A 20594-nucleotide genomic window follows, 5' to 3' on the forward strand; every position below is an offset into this window, starting at 1 on the left:
ATATCATCCGAAACATCCCCAAAAAATCTCGCGAGAAGTCTTTCCGCGGAAGAAATATCATTGTGAAAGGTGTACCTGAAAACACGGACCCTGGTCAAACAAACTCTGATATTCGGGAATAGAAATTCCTCACGCCATCCTTGAAGCTTAAAAACATGCTGATTTAACATGTGACGAGACTAGCCAAGCGAAGATTCTAGACCCCGGCTAATGAAGATAACTTTCCCATCCTCCCATATGGCGGCTGCGACTCTGGAAGCATTTTGTGCCAAATGATGTCGGTTTCAAACTGGAATCCATATTAATCCGGTTAGGCCACATGACACCAGGATCAAGCACAAAGGCAGGTTGGGGCTGACAATTCCACTTGTGGACTGTCTTGATCATAAAAAACGTGTAAAGAACAGAACTACCAACTCGGAAAACCTTGTATAGGTAGGCTACCTGTCCATTCACGTAAGGCTCATACAGACAAACAGGCAGAAGCTCACGCGTTTCAAATTGAAAGCATAAACTGCTTATACATGGAAGCCGCGAGTTTATCAAATAAAATTGATGAGCTGCGGGAACTTAACAGTGCTAATAATGCTCATCTGATAGGAATATCTGAACTTTGGATATCTTCTCAGTTTACGGCCCAGGAAATAACAATACCTGGGATATCTTTGTTTTGCAACGACGGAACAACTTGAATTGGGGGTGGAGTAGCCTTATACACACGATCATGCCTGAAGGTACACCAGGTTCACAACAAAGAGTTTCTCAATGTTGATGAATCAGTATGGTGCTCAGTAAGATTGCCTACCACCTCGAGGTGTCTAGTTAGAGTCATCTACACGAAGCCCACGGCCAACTTGGTGTACGACAAACGTATGCTGGAAGGATTAACACGCTCTACGTGTCTCGGATTCGCTCATATCCTGATTCTAGGAGACTTCAATCTTCCTAAAGTCAATTTCGCGGAACATTGGAGGTGAAAACTCTACTGAAGTTCGGTTCTTTAACCTCATTGAGGATCTTGGATTATTCGAAAATTTCAAGTCGGCAACTCGTTGGAGGAACAGTCAGACACCGTCGCGCTTAGACCGGGTATTTCCAAATGAAGAAGTAGTCGACAACCTCTCAATTCTGGCTCCCCTGGGGTAGAGCGATCACGCCATTATATCATTCAGTTTTGTCAGCAAAACTGAGCTAAGATATCCCACTAGCAACAGACGCTGGAATTTCAAACGACTGAACGTGTCAGTTTTACAGGACTATGTACAACAGGCAGATTGGGATTTTCACCCTCAGCTTGAAGTGGATTTTCATTGGGATTTCTCACTGCATACGCCCTTACGTGCTACTAAGCATTCGGTTCTTCGAACGGTCCACAAAAGCTGCAAGCAACGTACAATTATCAAGAACCACACTCTCTGTTTGCTAAGCCACAAAAGGCGCTGTTGGACAGAATACAAACGAACTGATAGCAATGGCGCGTACAGGCACTACAAACATATAGGGAACATATGCACAAAGGCAGTAAGAGAAGACAGGCTTCAGTACCAGATCAAGCTTATCGATAAATTTGTCTCCAATCCGAAAAGCTTATTTCGTTATTCAGCTTCTCTTCAACAAGCCAAAACTGAAGTTTCCCAACTGCTAGGTCCCAATGGTCCGATCTATGACGACGGTAATGCCGCTAATCTTTTGGCTGAACAATACTCTCGGAATTTTCAACTGACCCACATCAACTACACTGATGTAAGCTTCGTCTGCAGCTGTACAGAAATTTCCAAAGTGAAAGTGAGATCTGGCTTGGTTTTCAGTAAACTGCAGCACCTAAAATTGGACACTTCTGAACCGGATATACTGAGGGAAGCAGCTTCAATCCGGGCAACGCCGCTTAGCATGATGTTTTCACACTCAATAAGTCAAGACAAATTTGGAAGCTGGCTCACATCACATCAATTTTCAAAGTAGGTCGACTCAGCGAACCTTTTGGCTACCGACCGGTGACCATTCTCTCTATATATTCTAAAATTATGGAGTCCCTGATATGCGATGGTATACACGACTGTTTATTATTCTTAAACTTCTTCTCACCCCAACAGCATGGTTTCAGGAAGGGCCACTCTTGTATAACAAAATTGCCTATTGAGGTGGACAGATGGACAAGCATCCTTGATCGCAAGGAGAAGGTTGACATCATTTACCTTGATTTCTCAAAGGCTTTTGTCAGGGCCAACCATGTATAACTTATCAATAAGCTCAAACGATTGAGTGTCAAACCGCGTCAAATTGACTGTTTGACTACATATTAAAAAATCGACATTTTAAGGTCATGGTTAACTTCAATTTCTCTCGGGCTATGGGATGTCTAGTGGGGTCCCCCAGGGCTCAATACTAGGACCTCTTCTCTTCTTCATTTATATAAACGATCTACCGCAACAAGTACCCTCTGACTTGTTGCTTTTTTCTGATTATGTAAAACTTTTGAGAGAGATACGCAACCAAGAGGATATACCGGCACTTCAGGAGGACCTGACTGGACTTCAAAGTTGGGCAGACGACCGGGACTTACCTTCAACACTTCAAAGTGTAAAGTATTCCATTTGCGATATGTTGCAGTTACAACTTAGGAAACTCTTCCCTAGAAGTATTTCAAAACGAAAAAGATTTAGGAGTGTTGATACCCTACGACTTGAAGTCGTACTCTAACTGTGACAGAAACCGATTTCCAGCAAACCTTGCACTGGTAATATTGAAGCACATTTTTGACCAGTTTGACGGAAGAACTTTCCACATAATCTTTAACAGTTTTATTCGTCCCCATGTAGAGTACGGAAACATAGTATTACCTCCCTCCAAAAGGATAAGGACACTCTGGAGCGTATCCGACGGCGAGCCACGAAATCTATTCGGGGACTCAAATTCAAACCTTATGAAAAGCGCCTCAAATCACTTAACCTTTACCCGTCAAAGTATAGGCGTCTTAAAGGTGACCTTCTTATGACTTACAGTATCCTTAACACTTCTGGTCATCCTCTTAAACATCTACTTAAGCTTAATCACAATACTAACCCAAGGGGTAACACCCATAAACCGGAGACCCAACTTAGCAGAACGGACTGTAGACATAACTTCTACTCCGTAAGAGTTATCAAATGCTGGAATTCACTGTCGACTGAGCTAGTCGAAGAGACTTCTCAGTAGTCTTTTAAGAGGAAACTTGACCTATTCTTAAGGACTAAGGATAACATGTTATTATGATTTACCAATTTCTTTTTTTCCTCTGTAATCGTTAGTATACCTGATTTCCTGCCTGGAGGTATTGATGATCCACTGCTACTAGACACGGAATCCCGTTAAGAGGAAGCTTCTTCTATTCCGTCCACAACCATTTGTCCCATTTGACCCTGGTAATTTGATGAGTTGCTCCAAGGTCATTTTAGCGCCGCCCAAAGGTCATCTACAGATTATGGTCTGACCATAATTTTAGACGATTTTTCGTTCATGTACAATTTCTAAAAATTAACCTCACTCGACCAGATGTGTTAAGTTAAATATTTCACTTCTGAATCATTTTTTAGCTCGCTGTTTGTTCATAGTCTCTGTAGTCATACATATGGATTCAGCAGTATCGCGTAATCTTGTTTAAAAACTCTGAAAGTCTGAACGACGTTATTGTTAGTGAAGTGACTCTGAAGTAAACACACGCAACCAGCATAAAATATGGTATGTAGTAATAAATGCCATAAAAAATAATTTGACTTTATTAAGATGATACAACTGGTAGTAATTAAACCACCACCGACTGCTCCGATGTGCGATGTTTCATGGTGTAGGAGTAAGTTGGGAGAAAGCTAGGGTCGGCCAGACCAAAACATGACAAAATCCATAAAGTCACTGACAAGTGGACTGAGCCATGTTGGTAGGTGTAGACTACCTGGTTGGGATCCGCGAGATGATAACAACCGATAGTTAGAAACCTTGGATGACATGGCTCAAAATCGTTTGCAGTGGTGCATGTGCATCCACTCTTTGTGTTCTCCCAAATTCTAATCTTCTGAATTCTTCATGTCTTTTTTTTCTTTTTTCTCTTTCCAAGTTTATTTCACTGAATCATACTTATTGAATAACATCTAACCCTAATCTTTCCTATTACTGAATCGACAATTGTATCTCTGTGCTAATATGTTATGACAACTCGAACTTGTGTACATGTACGTACGAAGTTCTACGTTGTGACGGACTGACTCATAGTAATTAAACTGAACAGTCCATTTCTATTTCATTGGAAGTCGAATGACTTAAAACCCTGTCTTACAATTGCTTGCATTTTAAACAACTATTCTTATTTATTAGTGCTTGTTGTTTGTACATGAGTTTATCATTTCTTCGTGATAATTTGTTTCTTTTCGAAATCAGTTCACTAGAAGGTTTTTATCAGTAGTTCGTTTACGTAAACAGCATTTAGTCGAACCCACTATCTATCAGTAGTATATTCATTTTAGCAACCAAAACGTGTCAATCACAGAACCTAAAATACTTTATTCTAACAGACTCTACAAGTGTCATTTATTTATTTATTTAAACACATAAATATTGGTACAAGGAAGCACCAGATACATATACGCCACACAAATCTCATTTGATTTGTGTGAGGGCTGTGTTACTGCCCAGGTGCCCAGACTGAAGCAGGTGGTTTTCTTAGGGGGCCACACCCGGAGCCTTTGACCTAAAGGTTTAGTCCACAAGGCAGTGGAGCATCGTAAGGAGATGCAGTCCCATGATAGCCGGTGACCAACAGTTGGTTCATACGCCATTTGTTCCTTCAGGATACTGGAGCCCATGTGCACCATTGGTTTGGAATCAGGGTTTTCCAACTCCCCTAGGTGAACTTTCCGTGTCCACCAACCCGGTTAAAGCGCCGGACATTCGCTTTTCGTCCTCTCACTTTTATGAACAACACCTCCGCCACGAGAAGTCAGTGAGTAGGACTTCCCTGACAGAGGCTATATATTCGCGTGGCCATATGAGAGCATTTCGAGAGGGATAGCAGACTCTCCCCACTCTCAGCCGTACCAGGGCATTTGGGGGCCTACAAGTGTCATATTCTAACCCAACTGGAAAACTTTAGTGTATAGTATCTAGATAGGGTCTTAGTTTTATTTGCATTTATCGCTCATTCACCCCTATTTCAGGTCAACTGACGGGCGACTTACTGGACTAAATGAAGGAGCATTTGCCGATCCGTAAAAATACACACATTTACAGATGGTAAATAATGCGTGAAGAATTATCTCAGGTACCTTTCGTTAAAAGTAAATCAAACTTTCGTGTAGAAATTACATTCTCTTCAGGAACGCAAACGTCTTATGTGTTCTCGTTCGACGAAGATCCGAGAAGTTGAATTAAAAAGGAAAATAATTAACGATGGTTAGTAATTTCTCAGTATAATGACTAGAGCTGTTCACATATAGTTCTAGAAATTGTGCCAAAATCATCAGCGGCTGCTGCATGCCTCCGTGAAATTGAATTCGAGATAAATAAACAAGATATAACTGTACGACCTTGGAAAAAAAGAAAACTGATGAAGTCAATAGATTCTACAAATAAAACGGTATAATAATTTTTTTTCCACTAACGATAACACGATAGTAAAATTGATTCATCCTTTTCACCAATAGACTTGCTTTTTTCCGTCAGTAGTTATTTTTATCAACACTGCTTTTACTTTTAGTGAAGTTCATGTCATACTATCATGCTTATATATATATAATTTTATTTAAACACATAAATATTGGTACAAACGGCACCAGACATATATGCGCCACACAAATCTCATTTGATTTGTGTGAGGGCTGTGATACCGCCCAGGTGCCCAAACTGAAGCAGGTTGTTTTCTTAGAGGCCCACACTCGCAGCCTTTGACCTAAAGGTCTGATCCACGAGGCAGTGAAGCATCGTGAGGAGATGCAGTCCCATGGTAGTGTAGCAAGCCCATTCAACTATTGTATTATTTGTGTGCTCTCTGTAATCTTAACATTTAATCCACTGTAAATTTTATTTGTGAGTCTGATTGAGCGCATGTGTCTGCACATCAATCTTTAATCTATTCTCTCACTGGTTGTAAACAAAGATAATCAATAAGTTATCCACAACTCATTGACACTCATAAATATATATGGATTTTTTAACACCTGTGGACACACACATACACACTTGTTTTCCTGGTGTGCTTGCCTTCTGTACGCTTGCGGATTTTTACCGAGCTTCAACAATAAACTATCTCTATAACTGGTGTTCAGGCTTTCGAATAATCTCGAGTAAACCCATAATTCTACTAGAAGATTTAGCCTGCATTAAATATTCAGTTAACGGGATATTATTTATTTATTGGAATCAGATATAGAGGAATTAATCCTCTACAGTAGCCGGTGACCAACGATTGATTCATACACCATCTGCTTTTTTAGGATACTGGAGCCCATGTGGACCATTGGTTTGGAATCAGGGTTTTCCAACTCCCCTAGGTGAACTTTCCGTGTCCACCAACCCGGTTAAAGCGCCAAACATTCGCTTTCCGTCCTCTCAATTTCGTAAGCAACAGTGATGCCACGAGAAGACGGTGAGCAAGACTTCCCTGACAGAGGCTATATATTCGCGTGAGAGCATTTCGAGAGGGAGAGCGGACTCTTCCTACCCTCGGCCGTACCAGGGCATTTGGGGGCCTATATATATATATATATATATATATATATATATATATATATAAATACAAAGCATTTTAAAGAAATATAACCATCAGTGCCTATGTTTGTCTTTTATTAACAGTCAAAGCTATTCGATTGTTTGTGATTTAAATATTCAGTCAGTAAATAGTCATGTATGAATTCCTGTTCATTCTAACTCAGATTATCATCAAGGTAGCATTTTCACACCTTGTATGTCACATTTCTTCAGTATTTCGATACATGACTCCACACATATCAAGCTTTAAAGTCATATAGTATTTTATTAATACAAATTTCACATTATCGTTATTGGTTTTCATACTGTTAGGTAATAGTTTCGGTACTTTGGTGTTCACTCGGTCCGATAGTTTAATTTTTTTCTCACAGCTTCGTGTATGTAGTATTTTGGTTTTCAACTTAGTGTCTTCAGTCAGATTTACCGTTTCTAAAACTTTTTAAGCTTTCCTGTTTATTTTAGTCACACCTTATATTGAGTATCTGACCTTCGCAACATGGGATTTTGTAAGGGCAATACTTTTTAAAAAATGTCGGTGAGTTTCGATAGGTATGAAACCCAGTTTCATCTATTATGGTTTTCCTTTTAGATAAATCAGATACTCCATCCATTGTCAGTGCCTGTTTACTAAACTAACTGTATGACTTTTCTTATCCAGACTCCCCTCTCTTCAGTTGTTTTGAACCCATCTACTTCTAAAGATCTAAGTCGTATTCATGCCGAAAGTTTACATAAAGGCACTTTAGAATGGCGTTTGAACCACGCAATCGACAATGGACAGATTGACCTAGCAGAAAAGATAAGTGACTCTATTGGAGATCGTGTAAGTTATATCATGTGGTTTTCCTGTTACTTCTGTACTCTGAATCTCATTTTATGCAAATACCCTCAAAATGTAGGTTTTTAAGTGCGAGTTCGGACCATGAATTTATTCATTTCCTCCAATTTTAATTAATAACTATTAGGGAACTCCTTACTCTAGTACTTCACTGTCTTGTTTTAAAATTATTAATATATAGATGCATATATGTGTATATATACTCATGCCCATTTAATCCAATTAGGTACATCGCGTAAATTCATACGACTAGTTTCTCGATAAATTTGTGAATTCTTGGTGTAATAATGATATTCAGCGTTTATTTGTCTTATATTTATTCTAAAGCATCTTCAAAAAAGCGCGTGAAGTGGTTGATGCACTTAACTATTTCACTTCCTATCATTTGTTTATGCGTTGAGACGGACCAGTTTTAAAGCAACATTTTACATTTAGGGGTAAAGAATCTCACCCCAAATAACTGCGGTCGCAATCGATTAAGATAGTTCTTATGGGTGTTTGTGGTATCCTATCCCTTTCATTTATAAGCAATATATTTTAGTGTGTCTAGTTACCAGGCTTTTTTATATTTATCACCAAAGTGTGCGCATATCCGTAAAGTTTTGTTGATATGTCTATTGTTGCGAAACACGATCATCTTACAACTTAAAAACTTTCGATTGAATACTCAAGGACATTTAGTAAAAATCAGTCAAAAATCTGTGTCGGTATGTATTGACTTTAAAGTTGTTTGAATAACTCAGTGCTCATCAGTAGTGCTAGGATCTTCGAAATCCACCCTCACAAATTCTTGAGTGTTTGGCAACAAAAGTATTTTTATTCAACAAAGTCATAAAACTCAATTGAAACCAACGTGTAGAATAGTTCTAAAATATTCGGTGGACTATTATGTCTTGTGACCCGTTAAGTATCACGTGACAAGGTCACTGATCAGAATACCGACTTCAATTACTTTTACCCCTGTGCTAAACCAATGATATGTCAAACCGCACTAGCAGCCTTGAGTCAACTGTGAATACTTATTGATCCTCTATATAGTAGCTTCTCGCCCGTTCTGTCCAAAACACAAATATCAGCCTCCACTACATGTATCGTATATATCAGTTATAAGTAGACCAGGTGGCATCATACTGTAAAATGAAAAATAATTATACATGGTTGACTAGAAACATAACTGTATCATAACCCAATCATAGTTGCTACATTGATGTGGTAGTTGAGCTTGCCTGTCGTAATGGCCCTATCTAGCTATACTGGCTGAAAAAACTCCTTTAGATCCTACCATGCCTGGAAGGTCGGGTGGGGGAACAATAAGAATAAAGGCAGCAACTCAAGGTCCGAGGTCAAGGTGTACTGTTGATCATGATATAACGGATGGTTTACTATATTTTCCTCTCTACACGTTAAGATAATATATTAATGAGACTAATCATGTTATATCAAAACCAGGAACAACAATATGGATGGTATTATTTATTCAATTATATAAAATTTGTATCTAATTAATTTTATTCGAACAATTTGACCAATCAGTTCAGTAGTGATGTATTTATGTTTATTAGAAATGTGAAACTCATTTACCATTTGTAGGCTTATGTATTAGGTTTTCAACCATACTGCTATTACTATTCGGTCGCTCAAATCGATCTGCGTTAGTTTTGAATCTTTTTAGAATGTTTGTTGAAAGTCAAGCATTTTTAAACACTAAAATACCTCTGGAACCTGCTGCCGTCCAAGGGTAATATGGAGTTTACTTACTTCATTCACTAAAAGCAACATTGTGCATTAATTCATCACCTTGTAGTAACCATAAATATATGTCCCTCAGAAAATGAAGCCACATTTCTTATCTGTAGCGTATGTTTATTTCCTTGAAAAGTTAGGCCGAATCTTGATCAATAGTGTGCGCCCGTCAGCATTTCTCACTTGTCATTTGGCCTATGTCTGATTGACCCAGCGTATCCACTGTCTGTAGTACTGATCCTCAGTTGCTAAGTTCTAGAAGATTACTCTATGCTTATCAAATACTTTATTCAGAAAGTATAGCTGGTTCAACAACCGCAATGCATTCATAATATAATCTATTTAAGTATAAAAATAATTCACTTATTCTCATCCACCTCGATTTTTCCTCAAACCTATAGTTGTTTTCTACAACTTCCGACAAAAATATTCATTTGACTTTGGGCAAGCAAGATGAATACAAAGAGGAATTAAAAAATCGGCGACCTGTTTGGCTGTAAGTTTATGTTTTATGCTTTTAAAACGGAACACCACATCTGTAACTGTTTATCTGTATATTTTTGTTAACTAAGAAAGTTAGTGAGGTTGATTTTTTACGGGATAAAGGCTTTTATTACAGCATCAATAAATGTAAAATCGAAAATGGATACTCACTAGTAGTATTGTATAGTAACAGTGACCCCATATTATGAATTTACTAATGTTTAGAACCTCTGCCTAGTACATCTTGACGGTTTGATTACTAAAGTCAACCGATTGGATACACTGAACTCCTCATTCACATGATAGATGGATGGCTCATTTCCTCAGTAATACAAATCGTCTCGTCAACACACACCAACTCACATCACTTGTTGCACTCAACTGATTGTTCTATCTGGAAGCTTATTTTTGAAAAGCTAAAGGGAAATATATACCACACAAATAAACCGCATATACGTAGTCATCACTTTCTTAGAAGCAACAATTGCGTGTACGCGTTAAGTCCTTATAGACGACTAACCCGAATTCTTTTGATGAGATTTATCGCACAGGAAGTAAAGTTGTCCATATCCATTTGATGAAAAAATCAGAATAAACTCTACTCGTGATTAGTCAATACCTACTCCGATCTTCATTATCGTTAAGTTAGACACGAGAAATCTTCAAGATGGTCAAACCAAGTCTTTTTGCCAGCTGATCATCAATTATCATCTTTTGGTTTAAGTTGTTTGCACGAGTTCTCAACATGATAATGATATTTAAAATGTAAGGGATCATTTGTCGATAATTTAAACGTCATAGTTCAGTAAGATGGATGCTGAAATTTTCACATCATTTTATACTCAAGTACATACATTTCATATAAAAGATGTATTGCGGCTAGCAGCAAAATACAAGACACACATTTCTTCTTGTTTGAGACTCGTCTTCTGAATGTACGTGAATCGCATGCATCCGGCTGACGTGCCCCAAGCGAGACGAAACGATCGTTCTGGATTCTAGTTCTAGCCACAACCCATCTATTCAGTAAAAGGTTGTGAAAGACGTCTATATCGAGGCTATCCGCTCAGGGTGTGTATATGCCAACTAAGACTAATAAAAAATTACAGTCAAGATTTATCAAAAACGAAATAATTCAAGTTTTCTTTAATTCTGTATAAAAAAATTTGTTTATTCAGTCCTTGGCTTACCCTTCTTTCTAGTTCGTGCCTATGTTACTTATTTACCAAGTACAGATTTATATACGAACGTGGGAACTACACTTTCTGTAAAGCTAGTGATACTATCGGGTTATTTGTACTCGAAGAATCGAACTTTTTGTGTGACCTTCACTTAACCAAAAGTCCATGTATAGAGTTTTATTTGATTTAAAGTTTTAGCATTTCAATTTCCTTAACAAATAATTATTGATGCAAATTTTAAACAGATATTTGAGGCTAACTCTGTACAAAAGAGCAGTTTGAAAGATATGCATGACAAACAAATAAAAACTAGATTCACAGTTAATTACTGTGTTCATAGATATAATCGAAAAAATGAGCTAAGTAGTATGTTTTATGAAGTTCGTAAATAAGAAAGCTGTAAAACCAAGGATTATGCTTTCCAGCTGCATTTTGCGGCATATCTCGCATTAATTTGTCACTTTTTGTATTGCCTAATATTGAAGAACAGTGGACGGTTAGCTTAGTGTGTCAGGCTACTTACGCTAACCAGAAGAATTCGATCAAATCTGATTGGCGCATGGTACTGTATGATTCTCAATCCGTTTATGTGATGAATATAGCGTTTTTCAGATCAACAAGTGCTTAGTACATCCATTTTATGTCCTTATAGGAATAATTCATAAACATTGTCTTCGTAATTAGTGTACCTGACGTTAAATAAGAACAAAAGTCTTTATAATGTGTTGTTTTAAGCAGTCTGCTGTACATATGTATGGATCCAGTGCACACTTTGTAATTGAGCATCGGAATCAAAGAATATATACTTTTATTAGTGCTATTCTCCCTCTAGACTGCTTCTTTGTTTGTTAACTTATATTTCGGCACCGCTTCAGTCATTCTGTAGGGTACTCTGTTATATCCGCGATGTTATTGCTGATACTTGAAAATCGGGAACCAGTACAATTTACATACCCCCAAATGCCCTGGTACGATCGAGGGTGGGGAGAGTCAGCTCTCTCTCGAAATGCTCTCACATGACACGTGCATACAACCACTACCAGGGAAGTCCTACTCACTGTCTTCTCGAGGCAGCGTGTTGTTTACGAAATTGAGAGGATAAAATTCCTATATTTAACGTATTCACAGCTTCCTGAGGAAAGCAAAATCTTTTGTGTTATTTTCCAGACCACCCAATTAAATTTTAAACATATCTTCATATCTCTTATACCAGACTTCGAATATAATATCATTTTCGGGATCAGAAATAAAATTAGTGATTTGAAGTACCAACCTTCCTTAAAGTGTCTTCTAAACATAGACTATCATAAGTGAATTAAGTATCGCTACCAAGGTGTGACTAGATAGTTTTAAATGAATTAAGCACTAGGCAAATGGTTTATAATAAAAAGAATAAAAATATGTTATTAATATCTATCAATGAGTAAAATATAAAATTTCTGATATTTTGCGACCTAACATTAGTCGCTTATTCAGTTTACTATTCATTAGGATTTTACAAATATATTATTATCTTATTATTATACGTCAATTAGGATGAAAAAAACCATTGAAGGGTAAAGCCAATTAAAAGCACAGAAATACTGATAACAGATTAACTGGAAATACTCTACCAAGTTTTTACTGATTTATCACAGGTACATCCTCTGAAGTCAGTAAAAAGGGACTGATTAAAGAGAACTTCGCTATTACAAATCATTAAAATTTCATTGTCATTTTGGAAACTGGTAATTAAAGTAACGCCTCATTCATGATGCTTTCAATCGAAGTTACACGCTAATGTAATATGATATAGTTAATGACATCTGGAAATAAATTTTAATTAAGCATTATTTCACTTTTGTGTATACTTATTTCACGAAAAGTTGAGATAAATAGACAGGTTGTTGGATATTAAATTTTTACTAACTAAGATGGATGATTTCGTTTACCATATTAAGACTATTCTGATCAGACAGGATAGAAAGGCAAGACAAGATTTTTCCTTAATTCAATGTGAAAACTGTTCAGAATAATATTCGTTTTATTTTCAGTGTAACAACTCTCCCAGCATAAGATTGGTTTCATTTTCAGTGTGGTTTTTATTCAAGATATAATATTCTTTGTATCGACAGCATTCGATTTTGTCATGATTTCATATATGTGATTTGTGTAAAAAATTTAGTTAGTCAGGTGCACATATCGATATGTGAATAGATGTGTGTTTTCGTCTAGGATCGTTGTGTTTCACTTGTACCTGTCATTTGTGTTCTTTCTTCATGTCGTAGTAACCGTAATGGTATCTCATTTTCAAATGTAACTAATGAGCAACACGGATACTACAGAGCTTTTCTCTTTAGTGTTTGTATGACCTGTTCCGATCGTAGGTAATTTACATTTAAATATATTAAAATAATTGAACAAAGTATATGTATGGTAACATTTTCAATTTTTTAATAGGGTACTATACGTTGATTTATCAAAACTATTTAGAGCACTTTTACAATATCGAATGGGATTGTAAAACATTTATTTACTGTCATAAATGTTTTTTTAAAGGTATGTAGCTTTCATAGCTGAAATCATGAGTCAATTGAAACTAAACCACCATGGAAAACCTGGAGGCACTGGACGGCTGTTTCGTCCTATTATGGGAATCCACAGCAGTGCGCATCCACGATCCTGCACTCGCGAGATTCGAACCCAGGACCTACCAGTCCCGCGCCAGAGCACTTAACCTCTAGACCACTGAACCGGCATCCAATGGTGTCAATGTCTAACTTTAACCAATCCACGAAGTTTGAGCAACCGTTCACCAATTGTTTCCAGTGAGTTGTTATCTCACAACAGACGTGGTTGAACTCCTCTGGTCACTGCTTCCCACTAGAACTCCGGGACATGTATCTTCAAGTCAGTCATGATTTCAACTATGAAAATATTGAAGTCTCCACAAAACCCATTCTGATTATAATCATATACTCTCTAGTGACTGACTTCAAGATACATGTCGTGGAGTTCTAGTGGGAAGCAGTGACCAGTGGAGTTCAACCACGTCTGTTGTGAGATAACAACTCACTGGAAACAATTGGTGAACGGTTGCTCAAACTTCGTGGATTGGTTGAAGTTAGACATTGACACCATTGGATGCCGGTTCAGTGGTCTAGAGGTTAAGTGCTCTGGCGCGAGACTGGTAGGTCCTGGGTTCGAATCTCGCGAGTGCGGGATCGTGGATGCGCACTGCTGTGGATTCCCATAATAGGACGAAACGGCCGTCCAGTGCCTCCAGGTTTTCCATGGTGGTTTAGCTTCAATTGACTCGTGATCTCAACTATATAAAATCTCCACAAAACCTTATTCTGAGTATGTAGCTTTATAGAGATCTTAAAAATCTATTGAGTACTAATTGGCATAGAGACATTTCAAGCCTTGTTATGCTTCCACTTTACTTTATTGTAAAGTGTTCAAACCTGTGGACAACATCTTCACTTCTCTTAGATATTTGTCTGTGTGCTTACGTAATGCTAAGGCATGAAGTCACTCCTGTGCAATTTCCGTATTTTCTTTTTGTATGATTATATTATTTGGGCAACTAGAAATAAATCAATGTTATCATGCTTTCCTCGTAGTTAGAAAATGATCGTAAAGTGGATATTATATTATTTAGAACACTGTGCTTAATTCATTTTGAGGACTGTGTCATGCATATAAGTGGTAAAATATCTAGTTATTTTTAATGGATCATTTTTTAGTTATTGTTTGATGTAGCGATGATTTGTCGCCGTACTGTATGATTTTACTTGGAACTAACCATTGATCAATTACAAATGAATTCAAGTCGTGAACGAATATTGTTAGTTTCAGACTATATTAGCTTGTCGAGCACTATTTTAACAGAAACCGCCTGGTGAACATTATGTTTAAATGAAGGGATTTTAGGAATCGAAATTCTCTTATATAATCATAGTTTTATTTTTAGTTTTCAGGCTAAAGAACGGTGGGAAGCGAAGTCCAATATGTAGCGATGTAACTACCGCATCCAACGACATTGGAGATTATACGGGGATTTTTAAAAGCCAACTGTGCTTTTATACTTTGATAAATTTCTAGGGAGTAACTCACTATTTTACGCATATTTCATCATATTCTGTTTAATAACACTTATATACATAATGCCCAACATTAGATTCTTTTTACTTAAAACATCAGTTTTATGCTCCATGATTTCATCATTCACTCTTTCAAAGACTGGACTGTAGATTTACGTAACTACTGAGTTATGTTGTTCATATCTACAAAGGTCAATGTATTACGTTCGTGATAATCGTTCCCTCTAATACATAAAAATTCAGTAGCCTGTGATCAGATATTGAAGTTAATTGAGTTATCGTGTTAGTAATGAGAATATTTCATGTTACTTTACTTGTGGTCATCAAATCGTACACTCTAAGTAGATATGATACCAGATAAATCATACTTTCGTTATTAGATAGGTAAACATTATACTGCTGTTTGTACAGACTTGCTCACAGTACGTAGCGAAGTGACTAGACGGATATATACTACATCTAAAAGAAAAAATACAGATGGTTTGACCCGACTCATTTATCCTGAGTAGGTTGTTTTTCATATTTTAAACTTCTAACAGACTGTTACTTAGCTATCAGTCGGAAGTGTTTCCGGATTCTACACTTTATCGACCGTTTCAACATAAAATCTGGACTATCTAAATGAGCTTGACAACCTCCTGAGATGTTTTCATGTGTGAACAATCACGTGCGAATCCTGTTATACCAGTAGCCCCTAAATGCCCAGGTACGACTGAGGATGAGGAAAGTCAGCTCTCACTCTCCAAATGCTCTCACATGACCCGTGCATACAACCAGTGCCAGGGAGGTTCTACTTACTATCTTCTCGAGGCGGTGTGTTGTTTACGAAATTGAGAGGACAAAAGGCGAATGTCCGGCGCTTTGACTAGGTTGGCGGACACGGAGAATTCACCTAGGGAATTTGGGAAACCCTGATTCCAAAGCAATGGTGTACATGGACTCTAGTATCCTAAGAAAACAAATGACGTATAAACCAATTGTTGGTCACCGACTACCATGGGGTTGTATGTATTCGGTGCCCCTTCGTACCAATATTTATTTTTTCAAATAAATAACTATACCAGTGGGATTCAGCCAGTATACCTCGATGTCTGTAGATAGCCTAGTCTTTAATTTAAAATAAATATTTAGCCCCTCAACAGGTTCTTTCTTAATATTGTAGCCTATTTGCACTATGAAGGATAGCTATATATGTGAATCAGTTTTACCTTGTTACGATACTCATGATTAACAATTCTAGTTTGCGTTTCTTTCATGCATCAGCAAGATCTAGAATTTATAGTTAATTTCCAACGTGTCATCAAGATATCGACCAAATTTTAATTTATACACCACCATGGCGAACTTCTATCCGAAAGCTTGAAGTGTCTACTAATTTATTACGGGGACGTGTGCACTGCTAGAATGTATTGTCACTATTTACCCTTGAACTACCTACTAATGTTTCCAACGAGTTAATGACATCCAATCCTGTCATTATTGCAATTTCGGGGGAAATAATTAACCTGTTAGAAATAGCGCAACATCCGCCTTTTGAGATTTCAAACTAACATCTGGATCATTTCTGACATCATATAAAAATAGACCTTAACACCTCAGCTTCACATATCGATATCTATATTGTTTGGTATCATTTACTACTTCTATAACGTCTGGATTCCTTGCTAAGTATAGAGAACATATCAGCTTATTGATCGAATTTTCAAGAGCATTTATTTTCAAAGTAATACATCAAATTAATAAAGAGTAAGCTGACAAGAATACAATTCAGATTAAGAGGTAGCAAGATAAATGCTTCGAAATAAACACACAAGATAATCAATTGGACAAGTTATAATAGGTAGACTAACAAATTTTCATAAACTAAACACATTTGTACACTAAGAAAGACAATATACACAGTACTGACATTAGAAAAGGTTACGGTACGTCGTCACTTTTTTGATAACTGCCCGGATTCGATTAGGAAATCTTCAAAATCAGCTGCTTGTTCTCCATCTAGTTCTCCTAGCGATTCATCAGAAAGATTGAGTTTGGAACCGATTTCTTCACATACTTGGTTTGATTCCGTCCAATTTTGACAAGTGGTGTTTTGAATAGCAGCCATTTCGGAAGCGTACATTAGCAGATCTAAAACAGTAGAACGGAGTATTCTTGTCGGTAACTGTTCTTCGACTAGTAATGTGCGCATCCCAGTTAGGCACCTATTTATTAACATGGAGAGATACGATGCAGATGTGCAGTCTGTAGACGGTTGATAAGAGTCATTCTCCCGATCATCCAAACTACAAGTACGTTGCCAGGCACCATTAAGGACTCTTACATTTACGCTCGCTAAAGCGGAATTGAAATACATAAGTCCGTGAGAAAAGCCATCAAATAACTGATACAACAAGCTATGCCAACTGGTTTCAGATAAAAGAGCGCACGAGGCATCTAGTAAGGACAAGCCGGTTTCGTTAACTTCAGAGTTTTTCACTCTAACAAAATGAAGTTGAAGTTCGCAAACAGCATCCACAAGTAAACAAAAGTCTATGCAAGGTTCAATGGGCGGAATACATACGTAGGATTCACAATCATCAGAAGAATTTAGATTTGTAATAAGATATCTGAGGAACACAACCAGACCAAAAAGATGATCGGTTGGGAAGTCCATTGGTTCTGGTTGAACATCACTGGACTCCACATTCATCCTACAAGATGTGGTGGAGTCAGACAATCCGTTTTCTGAGCTTAGCATCAAAGACTTCAAAGTGCTTCCGGACAGAACTTCTTGAGTCATCAATTTAACACTTTCCAAGACACCGGCTTCCAAATCATTTCCCTTTGTATCAGGTAAATAGGCTCGCACATCCTTAAAACACCGAAATCCCAGACTGACTCGTCTAACATTTGTTGTAGTCAACTGGGCAAGGATTTCTCCAACCAAATGAGATGCGTGTGCTAAATCAAGCTCTGCGATTGCTTTAATCTGGAGTTAAGGAAATAACCCAACAAAAAATATTACAGTGGAAAGTTGAATTAAATTGTTGAATTGCTACCCTACCCAGTAAAATACTTTAATTTACTGGGTAATTATTATTTACTCAAAGATAATAAAATACACTGGATGGGTGGCGTTAATAGTTAGTGCCTGACTACTAACAACCTCAGTTTTTCTCGCTGTATTATTTGGTTTAACCACCAAAGCAGAAACTAGTCTTCTAGTGGCTCGAAGTGAAATACATAAATATTTGCTTGTTAAATCTGCTTTTACGCTTGAATTGTAAACTTGCAACAGGAGCAATCACGTCCAGTCACATATTTACGAAAAAGATTACACGAAAGTTAGGTATGTTTCTGAAACTGCTATGTTAAATAGCAAAACAATAGACTAAAGAAATTAATAGTTGACAAATTACCCTTTGGATAGTATGTGACGTTAATATGACTTCCTAAACATTTTATCACAATAACGAATCTGCGTCACTTGTTCGGGGATATTATTTAGTCTACTAAAATAACTAGAAACCTTGAAAATAACCGAATAGAAAAATCCACATCAAATAGAACAACTATTGAAGTGCCCACAAAAAGGAAAGTGATACGCAAGAGGCAAAACCAAATGACTATACAATGGTACTAAAGAATCTCAATGTACGTTATTACCAGCCATAAATAATGGGGTACTCGTAAAGTATGAGTGAGTATGGACATATGTTACTGAGTTATCCAACTGGTTGCAAACACTCCGTATGTAAAAACTAGAAAGGTTAGTTTGCAATGCGACTTGCCTATGCTTTGAAGTTTCATAACTTTCGATTACGTATTTTGTTCTATTTTAATCTTAAACAATATAAGTGGAGATAAATCATGACAGGATACTACCTAACTCAGGACGCATTGCTGCATGACAGTGAAATAGGTAAGAAGAGGTTTAAGAAAAAACTTTAGCAGTAAATAAATTCAATTTACATAGTCATTGATGCTTGGTATGATCAGTAGAGGGGACAAGCTTTTTGGTTGATTTATGTGAGAGCCCTAATGAATGTATGTGCGTTAACGTACCTTACTATCCTATGCCTTATAGATGGTTTCTTATTACTTTTAGTATTGAAAAATCACTGCCAAGTGGACTGAGCCATGTTAGTAGGTGTAGACTATCTGGTTGGTATCCGCGAGATGATAGCGATTGGCTGTTTAGAGACCTTGAATGACATGACTCAAAATCGTTTGCAATAGCGAAGGTGCATTTACTCTTCGTGTTCTGCTAAATTCTAATCTTCTGAATTCATATTCCTAGCTTTTTTCTCTTTTCAAATTTATTTCACTGGATTACACTCCCTGAATAACATCTTCGAACCCTGGTCTTTCCTATTACTGCTTATACTCTTACTACCTCTACCACTATGGGATTTCAATCGACAATTATACCTCTGTGCTAATGTGATATGGCAACGCGAACTGATGTACGTACGTCTGAAGTTCTACGTTGTTGCTGAGTGACCAAATGCTAAATATCGAAACCAGTCTACAAGGGTTATTCCTAAACTTTCCACATGTCTGTCTGAATTATTGCCATTTAGGATCTCAATGCTTTAATTAACAAGTATACAGAAGTTAAATGTTAGAAATACGTTAAACCAATTACTTTCTGGACGTAGTTTAGTCCTATCGCACACTGCAACACTACAGTACTTACCGTTACTACAACTATCTCTTAACCTGACAGTTACATCTGACCCTCGGTAGTTATGTGCTGATGTCCGACAGAATTAAAGAGTTGGGACTGAATTAATTTTAAAAGGAATCGGCGCGAAGAAGACCAGTCCCGTTTGTCCCAGTTATTTTACTTTGGAATAAGTAAGGTAGAAACGACAGGTGCAATCATAACAAGCGGGCAATAATAGGAAGAAAAATGGTGAAATTCACAATGATGAAGAACCAGTACGGGTATTATCATGCTGTCTGACTTTCGGTCTCCACCTACGAGATATATATATCTTAAAGATAATTTTGCACGTTGTCACAAAATATACATATTCATATATATACCATATCACGATATATTCCACCCTTTTGAAAGAAAACTACATTTCGTCACTTAGATCATAGATACCGATCTTAAGTACCTTCAAGATCATACAAACCTGTTGATATATGCAAGGAAACGTCATGACCCATTAACTGAGTTACATTTATGTAGAATGCATCGATATCAAGCTACCGAAAAGGAGGACAAGCACTTAGGTTTAAATGAAACGACGTTCGGTGTTGATACCGCTTGGCATTACTCATGTGTGAAGACAATTAATTAATAGCATTGTTAGATTACTCACTTTTCTTATTTGTGCTTGAACCTCTCCTAGAGGTAAATTGAAAATATCCTCAACTATAGTTCTCATCTCTGACAAAGTTCTTTCTTTTATAACTGCCAATGGTACAAACTCCTTTGCATTTCGGTCAAGTTTTGAAGATACTGGTTTGCAGTCAGACATTTCTAAAAAAAACTACATACATTAGAGTATCTCAGTAAGAAACATTCAGAAC

At 37.2% G+C, this 20594-nt stretch overlaps 3 protein-coding genes across 3 annotated transcripts; 2 read left to right on the forward strand and 1 right to left on the reverse strand.

Annotated features, from left to right (window-relative positions):
* Nucleotides 1–3439: 3439 nt before the first annotated feature.
* Smp_100570 (hypothetical protein) lies at nucleotides 3440–5611 on the forward strand (the record flags this gene model as incomplete). Its single annotated transcript, XM_018795899.1, has 4 exons — nucleotides 3440–3463; nucleotides 5187–5290; nucleotides 5328–5421; nucleotides 5466–5611. Exons 2-4 carry the CDS (start codon nucleotides 5270–5272, stop codon nucleotides 5609–5611), a joined length of 261 nt encoding a protein of 86 aa, XP_018650165.1. The 5' UTR covers nucleotides 3440–3463; nucleotides 5187–5269.
* A 1394-nt stretch (nucleotides 5612–7005) lies between these two features.
* On the forward strand, nucleotides 7006–14978 carry Smp_134640 (hypothetical protein; the record flags this gene model as incomplete). Its single annotated transcript, XM_018795900.1, has 4 exons — nucleotides 7006–7284; nucleotides 7325–7558; nucleotides 9718–9812; nucleotides 14936–14978. Exons 2-4 carry the CDS (start codon nucleotides 7376–7378, stop codon nucleotides 14976–14978), a joined length of 321 nt encoding a protein of 106 aa, XP_018650166.1. The 5' UTR covers nucleotides 7006–7284; nucleotides 7325–7375.
* A 1997-nt stretch (nucleotides 14979–16975) lies between these two features.
* Nucleotides 16976–20542, reverse strand: Smp_023170 (hypothetical protein; the record flags this gene model as incomplete). The annotated part of the gene is made up of 2 exons (XM_018795901.1): nucleotides 16976–18036; nucleotides 20384–20542. 2 exons carry the CDS (start codon nucleotides 20540–20542, stop codon nucleotides 16999–17001), a joined length of 1197 nt encoding a protein of 398 aa, XP_018650167.1. The 3' UTR covers nucleotides 16976–16998.
* Between the last annotated feature and the right edge of the window lie 52 nt (nucleotides 20543–20594).

Source organism: Schistosoma mansoni, chromosome 2 (genome assembly GCF_000237925.1).
Source record: "Schistosoma mansoni strain Puerto Rico chromosome 2, complete genome".
In the NCBI taxonomy this organism is placed as follows: Eukaryota; Metazoa; Platyhelminthes; class Trematoda; order Strigeidida; family Schistosomatidae; genus Schistosoma; species Schistosoma mansoni.